The sequence below is a fragment of the Lissotriton vulgaris genome, chromosome 3_1 (assembly GCF_964263255.1).
Source record: "Lissotriton vulgaris chromosome 3_1, aLisVul1.2, whole genome shotgun sequence".
In the NCBI taxonomy this organism is placed as follows: domain Eukaryota; kingdom Metazoa; phylum Chordata; class Amphibia; order Caudata; family Salamandridae; genus Lissotriton; species Lissotriton vulgaris.
In genome coordinates this window covers 316,271,487-316,296,900 of record NC_141689.1, presented here as the reverse complement: position 1 = coordinate 316,296,900, position 25,414 = coordinate 316,271,487, and the positions used below count along the sequence as shown (strand labels likewise).

At 39.8% G+C, this 25,414-nt stretch overlaps 1 protein-coding gene across 2 annotated transcripts in view; it reads left to right on the top strand.

Moving 5' to 3' along the window:
- C1QTNF3 (C1q and TNF related 3) overlaps window positions 1-25,414 on the top strand; it is a 514,740-nt gene that overhangs the window by 433,082 nt on the left and 56,244 nt on the right. For both annotated transcript variants that reach the window (XM_086962927.1, XM_086962929.1), the window contains exon 4: window positions 23,725-23,854. In XM_086962927.1, coding sequence (XP_086819053.1) covers window positions 23,725-23,854 — 130 coding nt within the window. The remainder of the gene's footprint in view (window positions 1-23,724; window positions 23,855-25,414) is intronic.

Here is a 25,414-nt window from a genome sequence, read left to right as displayed (position 1 = left end):
AACGAACCCTCATGCTCCCCAAATCTCAGGCAGGTCCATGTCTCTGCCCTCCCAAATTTGTGAAGCCTAGACCTGTCATAATAGATCCTAATCAGGTACTTGAATTGTATAAGCAGCAGTCTTGATTTAATCGCTACCTGTCGTAGGTGCATCAGGCCTGCATACCAATCCTTACTATCTAGCTCTTCCAAATCTCTGCCCACTTCCCTAGTAATTTTTTCAGATTGTCAGGCATTTTAATATTGATAGTCTTGTACGTGTCAGCAACTGTGTTGTACCCTTACACACAGGTTAACACAAGTAGCCATGTAGAGTTTGAAGACTTCTTTATTGGTTCCAGGTAATATGTACATCAGCCCACATTGCAGTTGCCAGCCCATATTCCAGCTCTATTTCTAGCTCTTACACACAGGCACCCAGGCATTCCATTCATCACACCAGCATTCTGTTACCATCTTTCACTCTGGCTGATCAGCAGGAGACAGCTAGGCTGGATTACATTCAAAGGCATTTAAGAGGATATAACAGACTGCCTTCCCTAACAACTCCCCCAAATAGCAGTCGCCCTTCTAAAGGGGCATACTCCGGGATATCCATTGTATCAATTCCCTCAGTTAACCGTGCTGCAAGTATTTATAGTGTTTCACATGGTATTCCTAAGAAATAATTATATATTTAGCAAGTACCAATACCAATAAAATCCACATCAAGGTTCAAAACAATATAAGTGAGATGAAAAAACTATTAGGCGCCCTCAGCATATTTAATATTTCACTAGGCCCAGAGATCATGAAGTGCAGAACAACAAAGAAATAATATTAGACCACAGGAACCTGCTTCAGCAATTTTCTAAACTTGATCATGAGCCTCAAAAAGTATACACAGGTGATAAAATTTCGTCCGAGGCCAGAGATTGCCAAATATGCAACAGTTCTATGCAGTGAAAAACTGAATATTTGATCAAAAGGGGCTTGATGGTACAGGATGTAGGCTTGGACTAAAACGTGCAAAAGAACATTATATGCAAAGTGCCCTGTGATTGCACTGGCAGGGTGAAAGGTCATATGTCCAATCATTGCACAAGGAAAAATGGTTAACCTATTAAATAGATTAAGATGAAACCTAAGAAGAATAAGGTGCTGGTAGTGCTGTGCAGCTTTTAACATGAATAGCTGGGTACCCCTATGATGGTTTAAACCATATGTATGAGATAACAGGTGAAGATTTAATTACCTCACCACACCTTGTATCTTCCCAAAATATATAACACATATCCCTAAGTTATGTACAAGAAACAGGCTGAGGCACAAAAACAGATCCCACATATCACTTTCGTAGGTTATGGTTATATTCTAGACACAGCGATACCCAAGTCTTGAAGACCAGCCATCTTAGCCATCCACACTGGAGAAAACTCAATCAATATTTGAAAAGAATTTGACTTAGCACCCACTCAATATCAACACTTCTAGTAATGTACAGGTCAATAAAGAATCAGAAATTTAATCATGACTGAATTACATAATGCACCGACTCCCGGGAAGAGTTGATTTATTTATTCATAATACTTTCATTTTAAAACTTCTCTTATTTTCCCATAGTCAACACGTTTCTTCCAAACAGACTTGTTCAGGGCTTAGCTCATATATCTTGATGATTTTGTTATGGTACAGGAAAAACCTTCCTAGTCGTGAATGAAGGCAAACACCAGAATTCGAAATACTATTAGTTCTTGCTCAAAAGGTGGCGTGAATACGGTGTTGATTCCTGTGTCAATATACCCTTTTGACGGTCCTCTAAGTATTATTGCAACAGTAGTCAGGGTGTTACAACAGGAAAAGTTCATATGGTTAGAACACTCCTATATGTTCCAGGCATTCTATACCATTTTTCAATATCGTCATCAGAGTTTTCAATCCCATGTGGGCAGGGACCAATGAGTACAATCACTCACACGCTGCCTTCTGTCATGCAGGGCCGTATTAACATGACAGAGCGCAACGTGTGAGCAACCAAAATAATAATTGTTCTCCTCTTAAAGCCTTTTGGGCCCAATTAGAAATATACACTGGATCAATGGGGAACCATCTAATCTAGCACCTGCTATATCTGAGAATTTTTTCAGTGGATCAATGACATCTAAGGCTTTGTCCTGACAAGTGGACTGGGCACGATCTGCACCATTCTTCAGGTCTTTTCCATACTTGTTGAAAAAAACCCAACATTGTGTGTTTTTTAACCTGCTAAAAATATATTTTGTAATGCTTTTATTAGTAATCTATCCCACGATGTTTGGTGATGAATTAGGACTCGACTGAAAACTGGAACGACTACAGTGTCAAAAATGTCATATTTACCAAAGGAAGATTAAGAGGACTCCCCTTGCTAAACAATGGATGGTTGCTCCTTTTGTTTACAATGAGAACCGATATACCAAAAGAGGTCATCTGACACAGCATCATGTATGTCTTGAGTATGATAAGTATTGTCATCACCAGTATCGTTGATATGATCAATATCTTTAGGAGATTTAATCATTTGTTGCTGAGACCGCTAACTCTTGACCACAGTATCTGGATGGCTGAGTACTAATCCTATGCAAAGAACCTGCCAGTTCAAACCCCTGAAAGCTGTTTGGATGTTGGGCCCAAAACAACAATTCATTGCCTATTAGATTTTCTCCCAGTGCAGATCTCAAACAGGCTTGACACCGAGGCTTCACTTTACTTTAGAAACATATTTTTAATAGTGGAGAACATAGCCCAACTGAGAAAGCAACCAAAGTCAGAATGAAAGCCCTTACATTTTCTCTAAATAACTGTTCTCCCTCATCCTTCTGTAGGAAACCTCTGCCACTGCGCGCACGCACACACACAAACACTGTATATCAACAACTTCCAATACGGTGACGCAAATTCCTAATTTATTCGATGACCATAGAAGTAAAAATGCAGCAACATAGCCATGAGCTAAAATATGTAAAAGAAGTTCTTTAAATAAGTGACATCTGCACACAAAACTCCCTTTAAATTGGTAGATTGATGGTTGATAGGCTGTGCACCCTAGCCTATGTGGGTGGAGCCAGGAAAGAGAGGTGCAAACATAAGCACGTTATGTTATCCAGCCACTGAGAGCTACAATGGCATGAACAACGCTGTATCGAGAAAGTGAAAGTCACCCTTTTGTTTTTGTTTGCCTGCTTCCATTGGGATTGTCAGGAGAGTAACTTGTGTTTTTCTTGGCTGCTGTTCAATTAAAGGAAATATGGAAAGACTTTAAAGATGAGCCTGGTCGTGCCATAAAATTCCTGCTGACAGTGATTAAACCTTGAGACATGAAAAACAAAAACATAGCATACCAGTAGAACAATATGACTGCTTTTGAGAGCAGAGAAGCCAAGGATGGGTAATTAAGTCACTTATCTATATTATGCCACCTGGATGTGCCAAAAGATGGACAAACGAGAGCCCAAAGCTGACATTTGTTTTTTAACGTGATTATTTCAAGAGGAAGTGTAGGTTACTGAAGCCTTTCTTCCTGAGAGTCCCTTCAGACTTTCCTCTCTCCTGCCAATAGAGGAGAGACATGTTGCCAGACCACCCGGGAGAAGGAGTGTTTGCTGGGGACAGGCAAAATTGTTGACAAGCCATGTTCTGGGACTTCACAGGCTAGCAACACAGTAAGTGCAGCAAAAGCAGTAGGATGAATGCTGGTGGGAATGCTTTGGACATTGGGCGAGAAATACCATCAATCACTGCATTGTGCACTGGATAAAAATGCCACCATACCACTAGTTAATAAGAACACTTCTTCCTAAACCCTTGTGAGAAGAAAGAAGATACAAAGTAGAAGTCTAGTTTGGGTCTGCTGTCTGCCAGCGAAGATGACAGGGGTGTGACCTGCATGAGGCCTATATAAAACTGGGTGAGCTCTGTAAGAGTCAGATAGTTGCCACCCTGTACTGTCTCAGGGATACAAAAGGTTGAGGGAGAGCATCAGCTTGAGTGAGATGATCAGTTGCTTAGCTGGCAAGGGACCTGTGTGAACTCTAGATGGAGAGAGGTTTGGACCCTAGTTGTCTTCCATGGAAGCCTGGGAGCTGTGAAAAAGATCAGCAATGACTTTGGAAGCATCTTTAAGAAATGGGGACTAATAGTTGTAGCAGGAAGCTGGGATAGAGAGGATTGTCTTATCGTTGGAGCTGAGACAGGAGTTCGCCAGAACACCACCAGTAAGATTGAAAATATTTCAGTATGCCAGTCTGAAATGCTCTTGCTTTTCTGGACAGTGTAGAACTGAACAGTTTGCTGGTAACTTTTTCTTTTGTTTTTGTTTTGTCCAGTGGCTATGTTTTGCAATGCACATACAAATAAAATTGACTTTTATAATGCTATTGTTCATATGACCATTTTTTTGTAATAAACATTTTGAAAACATAAATCTCTCTGGTCCTTTAAATTCTGTAATTATTTTGAATGTTATTTAGTTCATCAATTATGTCTTTAATTTCATAAGTGGGTTTGGTGCTACTTTAGAAAGACCTACTGCTTGTGCCGTACCTAAAAATGGTCAAGCAGTGTTTTCTCAGTGGACTATGCTGTAACCTAGCAAGACAGTGCCATCTGAAATTGCAGTATTTCCTCAATAGGCTATGTTATTATCTTGCATGATTGAGTCTTATTGAAGAAAGTGGCCATTTCATCCCAAAAATATAATTCTCTTTTTCACAGGTCGGCAGTAAGTAAATGGAATCTGCACCAAGAGTTATGGGGCTGTACTAGGCACACAATTATGTACTTACACATTTGTAGCTTCTTGGCATACGAAGCCAGTGAGTAGCCTTAAGAAGTTACTCATGGACATATAAGGCTGGGACTGCGCATCTAAGACTATGACTAGACACCTACATTTGTGATTTGAAGTCTGATCCTTATTGTTTAGGATTACATAGAAAGATTAGATGGCTATGACACGGTAATGTATGCTGTGTCTAAGCATTGGTGGCTATAGTTTGCCATTTTAGACTGTATCTGGCAATATGATTCCTTGACTACACATTTCAAATTTGTTTTTGGTAATAGTTGTTGCTTTCTGGGTAGTTAGACTTTTTATTTAAGCATTTGTGTGTGTGCATTGGTGCAGGAAGTCAGATAGATTTACTGCTGGAGAATGAGAGGAGAGTGTCCATATAAGTTGTAATTCAATTTTCATAGGACCTAAACAATTAGATCCCTAAAAAGTAAATTGATTTCTGCAGCACGGTCTTCCTCTGAGTTAATATCATGTTCTATAGGTGTTCTTTGAAGATAAGGACTTTTTCACGATTTAATCCAAGTGATTTTTTCATGTCTGTCAGCCTAAGAGTTAAGCTGTTGAGGGTCATATTGGATATCAAAGGTTAGACCTGCTGTTTGGAACTGTTGGTGAAGAGGAGGACTTATATCTTTGTTAGACTAGGTTTTAGGTTGCTATTGACTTCAAGCCTTAGGGATGTTGTGAGACATCGAATGTTACTGTCAAGGAGAATTGGAGGTAGATGTGAGTGTCATCATCATGGTGATGGATCTTCTTCTTGAGAATGAATAAGGTTCAGAGAACTTCCATGTACAGATTGAAAGTGAATGGAGAGAGGATGGATCACTGGAAGATTCTACATGAAGGTTTTACTGATTTAGTTGTTCCTATATGCATGAGCTGGTGTTGGTTGGTGATTTAGGAAGTAAACTATTGTGGGACAAGCCTATGCATGCTTACAGAGTTTAAATCAATGCTTGATGTTCGACTATGTTTAAGCTTCTGGAGAGATTAATCATGATCAAGAGACATGACCTTTCTGTCATTGACAATGAGCATGTTGATTACTTGAAGGGTAGCTGCCCCCTTGCTTCAGCGTTGTCTGAAGCTGAATTCGGAGACGTGTTCTTGTTGAGATACTGTAATTAGGTGGTGACTGCTTTCTAAATGATTTGTCCTATGCAGGGTAGGTATGGAAAATGTTCCAGAGGTTGTCTGGGTCTACTTTTAGTTTCTTCTGAAAGGCTTCCAGGAAGGTGCCTAAGCTGAGGGGGGAGATGACAATGTTGACAAGTAATTTGAAGGCATCTCCTTGATTAGATTTGACAAAGTATGATTGTTGGATCTGATTCTCTCTGCAGGCTGACCCACAAAAATGTTGCCTCCCTTCTCCTACTTTTTTCTGAATTTGTTTTTGTTGGACATAGGACTTTATGAACTTTACCACTGCTAACCAGTGTTAAAGTGCTTGTTCTCTCTCCTTAAGACATGGTAACTATTAGAAATTGGGTTACTGGTTGACTGGGGTGTCAGTCCTGGACAAGCAGCAACCACAATCCTAGTCATGGTAAGGTACAAGCAAACCTCAAATTAACAGTGCTCAATCCCATGACCTAAGTTAGAGTCAATGTGTAAAGTATTTGTGGAACACTTAAAACAGTAAATCAGTGAAACACCACACAAAAAGATCCCACACTAGGTTAGAAAAATAGAGTAAAATGTAATAACTAAAACAAGAGCAAAAAGACAAAAATCCAATCAGTATAACTGGAGTTTTTATTTTTTAAAGAGTCAACTGCAATGTGCTGCCTAAAAGCATAAAGCACCAACCACGATTATCTGGTTGTGCTGGGCTGGTTCAAGTTCGAAAGTTCAGGCCGAATGTGATGCTGCACGGGTCAGATACAGTCCTAGATTTGTACAGCTGAAGATTCACCTTCTCATGTTTCGTGCAAATAATTCTATTTGAGTTGGAGAGGGCTGCAGGGAGCAAGGAGAGTATCACTGGCGGTGGTCAGCAGGGCAAAAAGGAGCTGGCCGGGCACTTCAGCTGGGTGCTGTGGGAGGCTAGGAAGACTTGGGTAAGTTGTTCTCCATGGCTATCGATGTTTGCTGTACGAAGAAACCGGCTGGCGGTGGCTTGCAGTGATTTTCAGTGCAAACAAAGTGGTTTCAGTGTGAACAGGACTGATCGTGGTCACAATGAACCCTCAAGCTTGAATTCAAGAGCCTGAGAGGCATACCCAGGGTGCAGGACCTGAGAGGCACCAGTTGGGGTTAGAAACTCAATGAGGACGTGTCCAGGTGCTGTTGCGGAACCTGTTATGTCCCTGAGTCTCAGATCAATAAGCCAGGAGACTAGCCCTTTGAGCCACTCTGGGATCCTGGGTTCAAGATGGTTTGCAGGTCCAGTTCTTCCTTCACAGGCAACTGGGCACAGGTAGCAGGTCAGCAGAGCAGAGTAGTAGCTCCTTCAGAATAGAAGTCTAAGAGAGTAACAGTATATTCAGCAGCACAGATGTGTTTCGTCCAGGCAGATTATTCACAGGTCCAGAAGTGTATTGAAGAGTCGGTGTCTGAGGTCCTTCTTTTATACACAGGTGCCCTGGTTGTGGAAGGTGGGAGAAAGTTCTAGATAGTAGCTTTGAAGTGCACAGAAGTTCCTGCCTCCCCTCCCCTGCCTTTCCTCCAAGCTGACTGAAATGATAATGAAGGGACATTAGGCCCTTTGTGTGAAGGACAAATGTAGGTGAGGCTGTGTTCAGCTCCCCTCTCCCACCCTGTCAGTGACGTCCAAGCCCTCAGTCACACCTAAACTTCCCATTGTGCTTGGATAGCTAGGAGGAATGCACAAAGCCCAACTGCCAATTACACCTAGTCATGTTATCAGAGACAGGCTGCAGGCACCCAATGGCTAAGGCAAGAAAATGGCAACCATCTAAAAGTGGCGTTTTCAGAATTGCAATTTGACCATTAGTTAGGGTTTTAAATTGTGATTCCAGAGTGCCAAACTTGAAGGGGTTATTCCTTCCCATTTGGAATTTACAATTATAAAATGAACAAGACAACTCCAATGTTTTTTCAATGGGAGAGATAGGCCTTGCAATAGCTAAACAAAGAATTTAGGAGTTTTTCACTACCAGAACATGTAAAACGTAAGAGTACATGTCCTCAATGTTGTGTTATTCTTCTGTGTTTAATAATAAACAAATACAACGCATAGAAAATAGTATATGTCCTACCTTTTAAGTATACTGTACCGTGCCCTCGTAGCCACCGTAGGGGTGACTTACATGTATTTAAAGGGAATGTTTTGGCCTGGCAAAAGGTTTACTTTGCCAGGTTGAAATGGAAGTTTAAAACTGAAGATAATTTGGGGAAGGGGGGGTTTATGATGTTTTGCATTGTTTTGTTTTCTCCTGCGAATTTCATTTCATGAGAGGTGTGTCTACCTTAGTGCGGACCCATTGTCATACTGGTGGGCCTGGCATGGACCTTTAGGTCATATATCTGTCACTGTTAATGGCACAACAACCAACCCTACATAGTTATTTTTATGTATATTGGAAAATTTCAATAAAGAGATTTAAACCATAAAGCTGAAGATAATGTGGGGTTGAAAAGTCAACAATATTGTTTGACTTTGGACTGATTTTGTCAATTGGATTGGAAAAATGATCAATAAGATTGACTAGAACCTTTGTCTCCCATGTGGAAGCAGATTGCAGCTAATTTGTTTGCTTTTTCAAAACGTTGCGTATTCTGTCACTTGCTCACATTTCTATTTGCACTATACCGTATTATAATGTTGGGGCTCCTATTGTATCTATTTTAATAATGTATATTTTTACTGAAGTACGATTTGGTGGATTATGAGGTCTGTACTTGGATTGTTCATATTAGGAGTAACCTTGGCACTTTCTTACTCAGTTATTGTATGAAGGTGTAAGAAGTAAATATAATAATAATGCTACTACGACTAATAATAATAGTAATAACAATAATAATCAAAAGTACCATTATTACCTGACCATTGAGTACACCCATATTCTTAGGAGTACAGGGTTGCCCCATCGATATTCGTGTTTGCTGGACGGGACTGGCAGGGCCGTTTTTGTCTATTATGGGAAACAATTGAATGGGAAATAAAAAAACAAGCATTGGTAATTGATTGGTTGTCCAGACTATTGGTTTCCAGTGGGAGGGGTAGGTGCAGAGAAGCCTGCCTGCAGCGACGTTTGAGGATCTCCTCACTCGCTGCCGGTCCCACCTGGACAGCTCGTGAGGTTTCCAGGAGGAAACAGTAAGGTTCCCAGGAGGTCCCCTGTGTGGAACCATTTCGTTCCCAGGAGGTCCCCTGTGTGGAACCATTTCGGTACGACACTCTCTTAAGGTCGTATTCTGGTGTCCTCCTAATTTTGAGGATCCGAGCAATTTATGAGCACCCAGGTCCTGATGAATCGCCCTTAGGGCGTGAAACATGTTGACCAGTTTTTTCACTTCAAGGGTTGAGTAAGGGTTGGTCTCATTGCATTACCACCCCTTAGTACCCCTGTATCTTTTAATCGAAGCAGGAAGCCTGACTATTAAAATAATCACCGACAGGACTTCACTGACTTCTTTTAATCCCACCACCATGCTCACGATTGCACCCCTTTAGGCCCCTCACACACACACACCCGCTGGCCCAGAATAGAAGATCTCCACCAAAAGTGCAGCTTCCATCGCTGCCCGACGGGCATTGCACCGCCAGCCTGCCGAAGGAGCAGGATACCGATGATGACGCTGGACGACCATCGGTTGGGGCTACAGTAGTAGTCCTGCCGGTAGCCTGTGTGAGGTATCCTTACATTCTGGAATATGGGTCTACACCACGCACTCTAGATCCTCACTTCACTCCCTGTCTAATTAAGTGAGAGAGAATACTGGCTGAGCTAAAATTCTTAAGCTCTCCTGGGGGAACTCTGTACACCGATTGTTGTTTAATTGATTGGTTTCGCCTATGTAATGAATAAAGGTCTGTGTTCACCAATCATCCTCTGGGTAAAGGAAAGAGCTCCCTGACAGATAACACAGGAGTGGAGAGGTGTTGTAAATTATTTCTTCGTGAAAATTGCCATTATCATTAAGTCTTCCTTTTTCCTTGCCCTTTAAGTAGTCTTCCAGAATCTCTGTATGTTCTAGTGTCTTGCCTCATCCAAGCGAGATTCCAGACTTGACAGTTAGGGTCTGGTCAGCTGGCGAGGTCCATGTTGTTTCTATGCTCCATAAATAAATAATAATTACTTACCAGAAGTGCCTCCTAGAAGTGTGTTTTTACACTTACATCAATTTGGCGACGATCCTGAGTGCTGACCAGACGGCGAGGACCATCTAAGTATTAACGTGCAGTGAAGAAGAAGAGGGGACAAGTCGAGAGAACAACGAGCGACACCGTGCCCAAGAAGAATCTATGCCGTGCAGCGGAACATGATCCTTTGATGCCTTTGACGCAAGATGCAAGGAACATAGTGAAAATTTTGAGGAAACTTACGTCATCAGCTACACTGTGAGTTGAGGCTCGAGCGCATGCATGACATGACTGTGACGTTTAGAGAAGTGCTACTATGCAACTGCGTCTTCCTTCAGTGACACGACGTTGCCAAGATACGGATGCTCCTTCACGAGCAAGTATCAGCGTGCAAGCGGACGTGGTGTTGCTAAGATACAGACCTAACAAGTATCTTCCTGGCATTTTCTCGCATGCACACGCTGTTATTCCACGTACATCGAACTGCGTCAAGACAACAAACTACGTCAAGACATTAGCAGCCCTATTTGTTAATAATAAAACTGGATCTTCATCTACGAGTGTGTATTCGATGATACCCTCATCAAAGGGAACATTTATCAAAGCCTTTTCCCTAGGGGCGTGTATTCGATGATACACTCATCAAAGAGTATATTTCCATAGCGTTTCATCTAGCGATTACATTTGGACATTTAGTAAGTGCTATTTTTGACAATAAGAAAGTTTTCTTCTGACGTAATCTCGGTGATACGCTCACCAATGTTCAGTACTGATAGGGTTTTTCAGATTAATTGTTGGGAGAGTTATAACAATTAACTATTCATCTGCAGGAATCTGAACATAGGCATTTTTAGTAAACATTTGTTCTAAGACAATCTATTTAGAACTTTATCTTCTAGTCAACTATTGTAACTTATATTCAATATTGTGATATTTGATATTACTTTTAGTTCATCTTTGTTAGTTTCTATTATTTACTAGAGTGTTAAGTCAGAGTGAATACAAGTGTGATTCACAACTGAGTAGTGTTTAATCAAACAAGTAGTTGTGACTTTACCTCCACGATTCCTTAGTGAACCTGGCACACCATCCATCTCGTGGGAAGATTGGATAAAGGTGTTTGATAAGTACATTGAAGCTCATGATGGACAAGACTTTTCAGCAAAATGGAAAAAGGCTTTATTGTTGAGTGCCTTCGGAAAGGAAGGTCAAGAGTTTTTCATTATTTTCCCCAGGCGCTTCAATCAGGACAGTCTGCACTTGATGAATACAAAGAAGCAGTTACGAGACTTGAAGTGAGGTTTGCCAAGGAAGAAAACTTGGTTATGAATAGGTATAAGTTTTATACTCACAAGCAGCGCAGCGAGGAATCAATTGATGATTTTGTTGCAAGTCTTTGTGAGCTTTCTGTCAAATGCAATTTTGGACAGATGGCAGATGAGCTGATATGGGATCAGCTTATCGTACAATGTAATAATAGGAAAATACAAGAGAGTTTATGGGCAGCTAAAACCCTTCCTTAAAATTGGCTATAGACCTAGCCATGGTTGTAGAAGAATCAGAGAAGTGCATGAAAGAATTTAAAAAATGTAGTTCCAAAGGTCAAATATCTGAAGTGTCTGAGAAGTTGATGAATGAGAGTGAACCTGGTGGAGAGGGTAATGTAGATGTTGTGAAAACTAAAGGAAAGAGTATGAAAAAGAAAATCTATCCCAACAAAATGTTAGATACATTTTGCACAAGATGTGGCAGTAATACGCATACTTCAGGAGCAAGATTTTGTTATGCTAACAACAAAGAATGTCTCAGTTGTGGTAAGTTAGGCCATTTCTCAAGAATGTGTTGAAATAAGCCTGAATCAAGAATAGCGGTAATTTATTATTTTCAACAATACCATGTTTTCTTCCAAGCTCTTTTTTTTAAAGACAGTCTCTGTTTTCTGGGTTTATATGGGGTAGGAAAACTCCTCGTATAGCAATAAGGACACTATATGCAGATACGGAGCAAGGAGGACTTGCGCTACCTAACGTTAAAGATTATTACAATGCCTATTTGGCCCAATACCTACACAGTTTTAAGTCCGAAATACAAGGTCCAGAGTTATTTATTAATTTTTTTATGGATTTAATTTGTCTTGAAGCTCAAATTCCCTCTCGGTTATTAGTGCCTAGATCCCTGAAACTCGTCAGATACAAGACAATGAACTGGTTGTTCAAAAGACGAGATGGTATGTTTAAAAGATACTCTCTTCCTCAATTTAACTTTCTGACGCCTTTAAGACAAGTTTTTGTACATACCGAGATAAAAATTACCTCAGAAATTGTAGGTAACTGGTACCGTGCGGGGTTTCATAAACTAGCAGACTTCTGTGGAGATGGCAGGTGGCTAACTCCAGCACAGATGTCACAATTAATTCAAGGGAATTTCATGCTAAGTTGCTTCTATATTAGGTTTTATAAAACGCTGAATCTATTAGATCTTGAACCTATTAGTACCCCAAATCAGATATGGATTGACCTCCTTGTAACCTCACTGACTAGAAAGCCGGGGGAATGGAAACGTTGTCTCGCACAAAGTATTGAACAAGACCTTAGTATAAAAGCAATCAAAAAATGGCAGGAACATGAGAACCATAATTATCTTCTGACTTTCCCCCCTCACCTTTTGGTTTTAGCGCCGGGAAACCTACGGGTAGCTGAGCGCTTTAGGAACTTAATTATAATAATAATAATATATCCTTTAACACTTGGAAAACGTTAAATAAATTGAACTTTAGTGTATTGAGAGGGGCCAACTGGGGCAGAATGCTCTTTTTCAACAAATGGTTACTATATCGTACTCCTGCCTTAATTTCCTGCCTTAATTTCTAAAATGTATGCTAATACGTCCGCTACTTGCTTTAGATGTAAACACTTTTCTCCCGCCAATTGGTCCCATATTATTGCACTGTGTCCAAAAATCCTGGCATTTTGGAACAAAATGTTTGATTGAATTCCTAGGCTCTAATTACAATTTCAAGATCACTCACACCCTTCAATTAACACTTTATGGTTATGACTCGGCTCTTGGGCTGGTAGATCATTTGGTTAAACTGCTATATATAGTCTCAGCTGTAGCAAGATCCTTGATACTCCAGAACTGGCAGTCAATACAGGTTCCTTTGTTTCAGGAATGGTTGGATAAAATTAAAAGAGTAAGAAAGACTGAACTGTTATATGCACAACAAATCAGAGGGACTAGAAAGTTCGATAAAATCTGGAATTCAGTTTTTGATTAAAGTGTATTTGTATGTTTGGGTCCAAAAAGCATATTATGATTTTATCTCTGTGTTTGTTAATTAGTATTATTAATTAGTATCCCTGAGAGGTCATTTTGCTCCTTTCTGCTGACTGAATTTATACATGTTATTGTTTATTTTGACTCCAAAGTACCTCAATAAAAATGTTTCAAAAAAAAAAAAAAGAATAGCGGTAGTTGAAGATAACTCTCCAGAAATCAAGAGCGATAAAGACAAGATTTTAGTAGATAACTCTCCAGAAATCAAGAGCGATAAAGACAAGATTTTAGTAATAGATAGTTTCGATCCAGATATTATCACTTGTAATGAAAAGAGAGAGAATAGACTAAAACGGAATTTGTAACTAATGGCCATACTATAAGCCTCATGGTGGATACTGGCTCAAGGTATACCATATTACCTGAATCAATGTTCAGGAGTGAATAGGGTGACATTTCACTCAATGATAGTGACATATGTCCCACAGGATATCAAGGTGAAATTATTGACCTGATAGGTCAATGAATCTAATTTAATTTTTAAGAACAGATCTACCGATTGGAAAGTGTATGTTTCAGTTGATGGTCCACCAATTCTAGGTTGGATTCACCAATATAACTTGCATATAATAGTCAATCCTAGAGCTCCGGTGCAGGTCATGGTGGTGGATGAATATTCAATTCAAGACATTCTACATGACGAAAAGAGTGTTTTCAGAGAAGAATTGGGTGAACTTAAAGGTTATGTTCACAAAATTCAGATGAAAAGTGATGCCATACCAGCACAACACAAAGTGAGAAGGTTACCAGTTGCTGTGAAGGAAGAAGTGAAAAGTTTAATTAACGAAATGTTACAAGGTGGCATTATTGAACCTGTAGAAGCTTCATCATGGGTATCTCCAGTCGTGATCACGCAGAAAGCTGATAAAAAAATCAGACTCTGTGTGGATTTGAGATCCCTGAATAAAAATGTTGTTGCAGATGTCTTTCCCCTTCCCAATATTGGGGAATTAGTATACACATAGCAAGGTGCAAAGTTCTTCACTTAGTTAAACTTGAAGAGCGCGTACCATCAAATTCGCCTTCATGAGGGTACTTTCCAGTTTACTAGACTGCCCTTTGGACTTATCTCAGTGGCCAGCGTATTTCAGCGAATTATAACGGAGACAATTAAGGGCATCAAGAAAGCAGTATTTTTCCAGGATGATATATTGGTTTTTTGTGACACTATCTCAGAACACAATCAGATATTGAAATCTGTTTAGGTGATGCTGGTTTGACCTTGCGCAAAGAAAAATGCTCATTTCTTGTTCAACAAATAGAATGTGTAGGGTATGAAATATCATCTGAAGGAGTCAAGCCAAAAAAAACCTTTTAGAGGCCATACAATTAGCCCTGTGTCCATCTAATAAGGATCAACTGCATTCCTTTATGGGTCTAATAGACTTTTATGCTAAATTTGTTAAGAACTTCTCAGATAAAACAGCTACTTTGAGATTTCTACTTAAAAAAGGAGTGAAATTTAGGTGGGATGATTCACACACTAGTTGTTTTAGTGCCATAAAGAAAGAATTGTGTGAAGCAATAGTTCTGGCGCCTTTTGACAATAAATCCAAGTCCATTTTGATGGTTGATGTGAGTAGTATTGTTTTGGGTGCAGTTCTAATACACAAACATTTGCAAGGGGAGAAAACCATTGCCTTTGCCTCTCGTCCCCTTACAACCTCGTAAAAAACGTACTCAGTTATAGAGATATAAGCTCTAGCTGCTGCACGGGTAGTACATTATTTTATCTGTGGTGAACAAAGTTTCAAATCAAAACAGACCACAAGCCTTTAGTATGTGTTTTGTCACCAGGTGGGGCCGGTAAAGGTTCACCTAGATTAGCAAGACTTGCCTCTAGACTACTAGAATACCAATATGACATCACCTATATTCAAGGTTGGCGCAATGTACAAGCTGACTGTCTTTCTAGGCTTCCAGTGGAGAGTTCACATTCTTGCAGTGATTTGTTTGAAAGTCAAGAAGAAAGTGCAGTGGCTTATATCCATGACATTGTAAGGTTAGGGGAAGGCACTTTCACCAAGGAGGAGTGGTGCTCAGCTATGGAAAAATATATTGTTTTGAGAAAAGTGATAAATCTTGTTAAATTAGGAACTAGGCTGTGAGAGCTGTGTTTTACCCCCAGTATGGCCTTTTATCAAAATATTGGATGAACTTTCAATTTATGGTGACAATATTTTTTGAGGGGTGATAGATTTATTCCACATTTTGAATTGAGATCAAAATTGATAAAACTTGCACATGAAGGACACTTAGGTCAGACACTTACTCAGTGCAGAATTAAAGCAGATTTTTGGTGGCCGGGGATTCATACACAAACAGCATCTTGTGTTGAAAATTGTTCTTATTGTAAGGAAGGGGAAAAGAGACTAAAAGTTGCTTATAAGTCTAATATGGGTCATATTTCTTCTCCGAATCTAGCTTGGCACAGTGTTTGTCTAGATTGCATTGGTCCGATGGATGAACTACCATCTTCTCATCGCTTTGCATTTGTTTTCAAAGTGGCTTATATGATTTTGTGAAAGAGATAACCATTGATTGCACTATACACTTTCTTAGAAAGTTATTTTTAAAGGAAGGTTTCCCGTCTGTACTCATTAGAGATAATGGTACACAACTTATTTCCAATAAAATGCGTTTGTTTTTGTCTAGTTGTGATGTGTCACATCATCGCACTACTCTCTATAATCCTCAAGGAAATGGCCTCTGTGAGAGAGCTAACCGGGTTTGTAAAGGGCATTATACAAATGACATGTTCTTCAGCTTCTTTTTCAAATGATATTGTTCAAGAAATGGTGTGGCCTTAACATACTACTGCCCATGAAAAAAATGGAAAATCTCCTTTTGAACTTATGCGAGGAAGACTTGCTGGTACAAAACGTACACTCTCTTGGCTTAAGAATAGTCTGATCAAAGATATATCTTCATCCCATGGTACTCGTATGAGTACAAAATCTGTTGGTGATTTGGTGAAAGTTAAACCAGGTAGGATGACAAAAGGTCTTTCCAAATTTAGAGGTCCATATTTGGTCAGAAAAGTTTTTCCATACTATGTAGTGTTAGATAATGATGAAAAGTGGAATATTCGCAGAGTAGCTCTGTTTCAGAAATCTACATCTTCTAAAAACATAAGTCAAGAAGTTCATGATTCAATGTATAACAGTGGTTACATGATTGCCATTCCAGAAGAAATGAATACATCTCCAAGTGCATTGAATCATAGGGAGGAAGGTGGTGGTGATGCTTGTGACCAGGTTGGTGTACAAAAAAATCATAATAATGGTACACTTTCTCAAAATGATGTTTTTCGCAAGATCTCTCAGTTTCACAGTTTACTAGATGTTCACGATCTCGTAGACTACCAGTCTATTTAAATGATTATATATATTAAATGTTTATACCAAGATTTTCATTACCCTAAGGGAAGGAGGTGTGTTGTAAATCATTTTTCGTGAAAATTGTTATTATCATTAAGTCTTCCTTTTTCCTTGCCCTTTAAGTAGTCTTCCAGAATCCCTGTAGGTTCTAGTGTCTTGCCTCAGCCAGGTGAGAATCCAGACTTGACGGTTAGGGTCTGGTCAGCTGGCGAGGTGCATGTTGTTTCTCTGCTCCATAAATGAATACTAATTACTTACCAGACGTTGCTCTTAGAAGTGTGTTTTTACACTTACATCAAGAGGATGTGGCTCAGCGGCTAGAGCTGTTAACTTGAGAGCTTGGGATCCTGGTTCGAGTTTTGATGGCGCTGCGCAACATCCTGTGAGTCTATGCAAATAACTTAGTCTCTCTGGGTGATAAATTGTTTTATAAATATGTTGCAAGAGTAAAAGGAAATACTTAAAAAAATATAGTTACACCAAAGCAGGTGTTGACAGTATTTCAGCAGCGAGAAACTGATAAGAGAAGCAGACAAGGAACAAGCTTGATAAATGCGGGAAAATATACTACAGCCAATAGGAATGGAGGAAAGGTAAGTGACACACACCGGAACCAATGAGAAGCCAGGAAACAGAGTAGGCAGGTTGTTAATCCCTTTTAAGTTTATATAAAAACAATAGATTTTTTTGCAGGCGAAACCTAGTAATTGGGAGTGTTTAGAGGATTTGAATAAATAATCCATATAATTTGATAATTTTTTGCGTTTGGTTGGTATCCAAAGCTTTCATTAAAATGCTAAATGCCTAATTTTAAATTTATAAGAATAAATAACAGACTTTAAAATTGTACTTTTTTTACATCTGCTTCAGTCATTTACATGTTGTGCTTTCAAACACAAGACCCCTCTATTTCGTCAGTCAACAAAACTTCTTGGCAATGGGGAAACTCGTTAATTCTGCAACAAAGAATAACAAACAATACTCTGAAAATGATGAAAGAGAACATCTGGCACTTACTGTTTCGTTATCTTTTTGCTGGGATTCGAATGATGGACACAGCTTTCATTGTTGACATAATGAGCAGCTGTATGATTACAATTATCATACATTCAGAGCACCTGCTGTTCCAGTGTGATCACTGTTTAACCTATCTTCATGTGCATAATGAGTCAATCTGCCGCCAGCCTGGATTTTCCCAACTCTGACACTGCAGTTTTGGTCTCAAATTCGTCTGTGGGATTGACCTCATGTTCAAGATAGAAAACATTCTCTGAAGTATCGTTATAAATTCCACATTAATTCGTTTTTCTATTTCTTTGTAACTTGTAAACGTTTGTTTTTATTTTATTGATTTTTTAAACAACAGTATTCAAAAACAGTTGCCCATTGTGTGTGATAGTATACTAACATTTCTCTGCGATCCTCGTCGCCAATGAAATGAGGTAGGAGGCAGAGGCAGCAAGTTGATTGTAGAAGGCGTTACTTTATTTATTAGGTAATAATAACACTCCAGCCTCAGTAGTTGATTTGGCATCAGGATCAGATCCAGGCTCCTAGTAACTGTCTGTTCTTCCAATCCTAACATTCTATCACTATGGAGAACTAGAATGCAGTACAAATATTCTATTGGGCTGACACTGATTACAGCATACATCAGTGTTAGCCATAGGATGCCACAATGTGCTAAACATTTTGATAATCACAACTATTTTCACAGTTACACTAGCCAATATTCAGTTGCCAGGTAATCTTGTCCTCCCTGTTATCTTTCTTGTGGATGACCTTAATGGCTTTTCCCTTGTTTTATCTCGCCTAGAGACATTGCGAGTGAGGTGCTCAGTTGCTGTGCACCCCTCTGTCTGATAGTCAATTTGCAAGGAATACCGGTGCATCAGGCCCCATATATCTTTGGGCCTATTCTTGAGGGGCATTAGTTTACAGTATGGGCGAGGGTGTGGCCTAACGGCTAGGGTGACCGACTTTGAAGCTGTGGAACCAGGTTCGAGGCTGGCGGTAGACTCAAGCATCCTGTGATTCTAGACAAATCACTTAATTTCCCTGTGCCTAAAAATGCATGTGTCTGTCTGTAAAGCAACTGGTGCTCATGTAAAGCGCTCTGATACCTTCGGGTCAGGTATGCGCTATATAAAACTGCAATATATATATATGTGTGTGTGTCTACAATTGCTCATTGCAAGATGCCAAATCCTGCTGCCATTTTTCAGGTGTTAGTGCCGAACCTCTATCCTTTCCCATGGCTACCCTCCATTTGGCAAGTACTAGAAGTATTGATGTAAGTCTTCAATCTCATGGAGTGAGGTCTTGAACACATCTTAGCAGTGTCAAAGGTTGGGTCAGTTCCAGCTGTCTACTTCCTGTGTCTGATAGTATCTTTTTATCTTCCCTCCAATCAGTTTCTATTTCTGGGCATACCCCCAGCCAAGGTGCAGAAAACCTCCCATGGGTCCGCACATCTTCCACAGCATGTGGCTGATCTAGGGCTACGTTTATGCAGTTTTAGCAGTGTGTGGTATAATCTGTGCAAAAATTTATAGTGAACTAATCAAAGTTTGTAGGTTGGGTGACCTCTCCCATGTCTGTAGTAGTATGCCCATTGTGTATCTGTAATTGTCATTTGTGGTTCTTCCACTTCTGTCTGGCTGGAGGTGGGTCCACCAAGTCGTCGCTCTGTATGTCATTGTATATGGTGGGGTTGGGGAAAATAGCCTTAGCTTTGCAAAAGGCCTCCTTGAGTTATAGTATAAAAATATGTGTAGTGCTCTAATTGTCTTGGAGTAATATTGTCTCTAGTTGCATAAACGTCTCCCCTTGTTAGAGGTCTCCCAGGTAGGTTAGGCCAAGCTGTCACAATTATCTAGATTATTACAACAATGTGGTGAATTTATACTAGGTGTATATTGGCGCTTGTTTCAGATGTTGTGATACATTAGATAAATGATGATCATTTATGATAATCTTATTGCGGTGCCCAATGGCAGGGGGGGGGTCACCCCAAACTCCTCCACATTTAAGACCCTTTGGTCTTTGAAACAGAAACATCAATCCTTAGCACACGCTTAATTCAATAAACAATCTTTTAGTAAACATAACACAGAGAACTTCTTCTTGGTCTTTGTCTTTTAATTTTCTGTGCCCAGCCAACACATGTTTCGTCTTTAGGGGATTACCCCTTGACTTCTTCAGGGATTCTTGAGGGCGGTCTGGCAGACCCCATTCACCTCTTTGTTACATCTATGTTCCTTAAGGTTATGTGATGTAGATTTGCTAGGTACGTAGCCCAATTGGTATGGTCTGACCAAGTTGGGGAGTAGGGTCAGTATTCTACCTGCCAAACTTTGCCCACTATTTACTCCCTGTTTTAATGAATGATAAGTGTCTATATGAGTTTGTCCTATCAGTGTTTTTTCCAGGGTTGAGTATAATTATCGCCATTGCCTCTCCTAGGAGTCGGGCAATTTTCATTTTTTGGAGTGCTTCATCATGTACTTCTAGGCTTCTGTACATCAATTGGTGTGCGTATTCCTATAGAATTGCACAGGAAGTCCATTGGGACCAGGAGGCTTGCCATTTAATAGTTTATGTATGACTCAAGTGATCACCTCAATTGTTATGGATGCATTGAAGTATAGCCTGTGTGCTGGGTCCAGCCATGCTAACGTTATGGTATCCAAGACAACGTCCAGGGCAGTTGCCTCTGGACTGGTCTTAGGGCTGTACAGGTCTGTGTAATAGTTTTGAAATTTGTCAAATATTTGGTTAGCTTTTTGCACTTTTGTCCCATGTTATGTTTTGTAATGTACCCCAATATAGGCCTGGGTAGTCACCTTACCTTTCAACTACATTTTCCCTGCCATTGTACTACATAACAGTTTTTGGTATTGACCTTTTCACTAGTTAGGTGCTGCACACATGTTGTGCGGTTTTCCCAGAAAACTAGCTCATTTATTATGCATGAGGATTCTCAGACTCTCAGCAGGATTACCATCTTCTGCATAATAAATATGTATAAGGGTCATCCCTTCCGTCATCCTCGGCCAACTTGACACAGCATGGTTAGAACCCCTGAGGGTACGTTTTGGGTATATATACACCGTATCTTTGCTGGGGCAAGCAGAGGAGAAAGACTTCCATGCTGACACACTGACGCGAGACGCTGAAGTTCCTGCACGCAGTGGTCTGACATCCCTCGCAGGGTGTGCTTCTCAAGACCAAGACGGGGTCCTTCATTCTCTCACACCAGGTAATGGGGGTTGGCTTCATCCAAGGGGAATTCTTGGCTCTGCACCTACATACTTAGGCACATCCAGTTAGGGTTGCATCGTAGGAGTATGCATTATAATTGTCATGTATTTATATACCTGCCTATATTCATTGTTTTAGCACTATGGTAGAAATCTTCCATCCATTTACTCTGCTGGTGCTTATAATCATTTATAACTGTTTCTGTCTTATGGTTTTTTCAGTACACCTATTTTAGACAACAATGGCGCTGGTTCAATAAATGCTTATTGAAAAATGTCTCCACTGATTATTCTGTGTATCTCTTTGTGACAAAGTGAGCATGAGTGACTGAGCGAAAAGTACTGTACTGTTTACACAATCCCTGATGGGACAGGGTTGTCCTGTTCGATAGCTGCCAGGTGCTTTTCTCTCCTTGGAAAGAGGCGTTTACATTGGCACTGTGAGCTAGTTGGTATACAGGCAAACATATCCGGTGGGGGTGTCTGGAATCAGTCTGGAGACCAAACCCACAGTTTCTGTTGTCTAAATGGGCAGATCCTATATAGATTTGTAGAAACTACACAACACCATCTGATGTTATAAGATTGTTGCTTTTGCAGGGTACTGCTGATTCAGAGTAGCCAGAGTTTGCCTGTCATCCTCCCTATATGTTCTGACTCTACAATCTCTGCTCAGGAAGTTGAGTTTGTACAATGCTGTTTCCTGATACTCATCAGGTTTAGAATGTACAGCTGCCAAAAGTTCAGTCCAGTGGGTCACCATGTTTCTTGCCAATTAAAGTCAATAATGATCAAGTGACAATTCTTCAGGACCACATTTTTTCCACTCTACACAGGAAGAAGAGACAGGGTAGGTCTGCTGGTAGACGCAGAAATGTATTCCTTATGCTAATTAGAATTTGCTCTGCCTTCACTTGAGGAGTTTTTACCAATACCCAAATAGGGTCGATTTTTATCTACATCAAGTTATTAATTTGTACCACGTTTGGTAACTTGTGATTGGTAATGTTTGGAAACACATAAATAAAGATTCCAACCACTCTGTAAATTAGACAAAATTCAGTCCTAATGAATTGGCACTATATCAATATTGACTTTAATCAGCAAGAAATATGTTGACTCATTGAGCTATCAAAGATCATTGTCTCTCTTGATAGCAACCAAAATTTTAATTAGACAAGTGGACTAATTTATTAAATTCCTCTGAGGACTTCTTAGTCAATTTTACATGTACTTTCTTTCACACATATACATTTTCTAGGCCAATCTACACGACCAGCCCACACCCACAGTTCACATGCAGCATTTTATACAAAAGATTTCCAGCAAAGAGCCCCATGCCAGTCGGGCATTGCAACGCTGGTCCGACTAGGAACACGCGCTATGATGAAGCATGACACCCTTCTTGGTGTGTGAGGGATCTCACTCCTGAGGGCTCAGACAACCCTATCTGATATGACTCATTTCAGTCTCCGATTCTGTTCCTGATGCCATTCCTCAATGCATCCTTGTGCTATACTTGTGTGACTGTATAACCACTTAATGCTGTATTGTTCAACTATGACTCTTATGAATCCCCTCATGTACCGCTTGTAGATGTTATCAACCGTCATCAAGTTAGACCTTCGGGCCTAGCTTTTGCTATATAAAACCCAAAATAATAATAGGTGTAGACAGGGTGACACTCTGACATCTAAAAACATTTGGTAGAAATGTGTTGACTATCTAGTTAAGTTGAATTTTGTAAAATAGTTATTTCTTTTGAATATTTATTATTTATTTTTATGTAGTGCGGGCCAGACCCAATGAACAACAGAGCACTTTTACATAGAACAAACAGATAGTATACAATTATCTGTCATTTGAACAGGTGAAAACATATATAGGCTATTATAAGTCACAAAACATATGTCAGAATGTGAGCTCTAACATTATAAAAGTTCAAAAACAGAATATAACGAGAGTGGCATTATATAGAAATATATATATTCGTTCACTTCAAGCATTGGATGTCAAAGGTCGATGTTTCTTGGAGGGAACTGTAGTACCACATCTTCTGGGAGTACAGTGATGATCCTTCTCCAGCTAAATAGTTTAATGGTTGACTCTAGGATATGCAGCAAAGTTGGTAACTTGCCTCATGATTTCAGGACTACCCTGGTCCTGGTTTCTCAGAGAACATCACATTGCAGTGTATGAACTGTATGGTTATATTAATATTTACATTTTGTATTGCAATGAGGGAGAGTAAAATGCCCAAGGCGAAGTGCATAAGGGGGGAGCACAATAAGATTTTGATTCACTGTACCGCAGATGTTCCCTTTGTCTCAGTCTCCCACGAAACAGCACATGGATAGTTTTTCTTTTTTTTGTGAAGCAATATGGAAACTTTTTCAGTCTTTATTGGGAGTAAAAATATCATTCGTGTATAAAATGTAAAAAGAAAACAAAAGTGTATAAAAACAAAAGTGTATATAAGTAAAAACAAAAGTGTATTAAAACAAAAGTGTATATAAGGAAAAACAAAAGTGTATATTGTGGAATATTTTATAATATTTAGAGGGTAAGGGGCGACTCAAAATAGCAAGGAACCGCTCTCAGAGGTAACTTTGTGACAATTCAATTATCTTTCCTTTTTATGTCTAAAAACATTATTCTCTAGGTGGCCTTCATGGCTTCCATGGCAACGCACTTTACCAACCTCAACAGCGGCATCATCTTCAGCAGCGTGGAGACCAATATCGGAAACCACTTTGATGTAATGACGGGAAGATTTTCTGCGCCAGTGACAGGCAAGTGATTTTTTTATTGTCATTATCAGGAGTTATTAAAAAACGTGCCTTTTCAAGATAAGAAATGGACCATTTAGTAAACATGAATAGTAAATGATGCCATTGGAGATATTTCCTGGAAGAAATTGAGATATCACTGTGGCAACAGGTTTAGTCAGAAGACAATTTGACACAATGTAATCCAAAATCCTACTGTTTTGCTTACCTGGAAAATAAAAATCCATTTGTGCTGCGCTGTGCCTCTTATTGAGGTATATTATTTATTGAGTAGGATGTGGTTACACTGCTGTCTGCATCCCTAAGCGTGTTTCTCATTCTTAGTCAATGGCTGTTGTGATGACACATTCTCCAAAAATTAGTTTTCTAAGTGCCTTGTCTTGAAAAATGAATTTTGTTTGTAAGGAAGGTGGAAAACGTCTTACAAGTCACACTCCTACTTACCATCCGTTTATTTAGTTATTTTACATTCATAACGTTTGGAACAAGAATGTATATAAAAGATGTCCAGGGTCCTTAGTCATTTCTGCCCAGCACTACCAGTCTGATTTTTTTAAAACATATTTTATTGCAATTTTCAAATAGGTTGACACATCTTTATAAAAACTGCACAACAGGTTACAAAACATGTGATGGATAATAACATCACTATGGCGGCACATGCAGTATAACTAACCCACATTAGAATTAACCTCTCCCACTCACCCTACGAAAATCTACATTATGCTAAAATCAGTCAACGCTCATTGCAATATTACTACTTATACTAATTCAATTCTATACCCCCGCAGACTAGCCCCTCCCGAACCTTCCACCAGGCATGTCACATACAATCAACATGTGTATTGTAGTTTGGATCTGTTGTCAGTTTAGGTGTGTAAATGCACCAAACATTATATGTCGTGATCGAAGCTACAGTAATGGTGGGAAGCACTACTTAGACTATTCCGCGTCACCATAGCGTACAGAGCATGGCAGTAAACTAACTAATCAACTGCTTCAGATTTTGCAGTCAGGGGAGCGTCATCACCAGCATCCTCAGGATTCTTTAGAAGCACAACCAATGCCCCCCACACCCTTGCCACCTCCAGGGCCCTCTCACTGTACGCTCTTTTTGCTAGCTGTAGCCGAACTAGTCCATGACACTCCGCCCACTTAATTAATTCCTTTTTCCGTCTACCTATATTAGAGCCCCTCTGTGCTTTCCAATGCGTGGTGATTTCCCGCTAGGCCAATAGGAGGCCCACATCTAAAAATGTACTTGTGACCTTATTTTTGGCTGTGTGGGGGAACCAATGTAAGATACATAACCCTATGGTCGGCTCAAGTTCCCTGTCAGTGATTTCGGTCAGTAAAGCAACCACTTTAACCTAATATATATCTAACTGCATGCTACCCCTAACAACACTAACAGTCTGATGTGGGCCTTGTTGTGAAGTGATGACCCTTCTGGGCCCCCCTTGGTTCGCCCTTAGTTCAGCGCATTAGATGATTTAGGCTGCTTCTGAAAGAAACCCAGCCACACATAACACTTTTGTTTTTGTGACATTATTTTAGAAATAC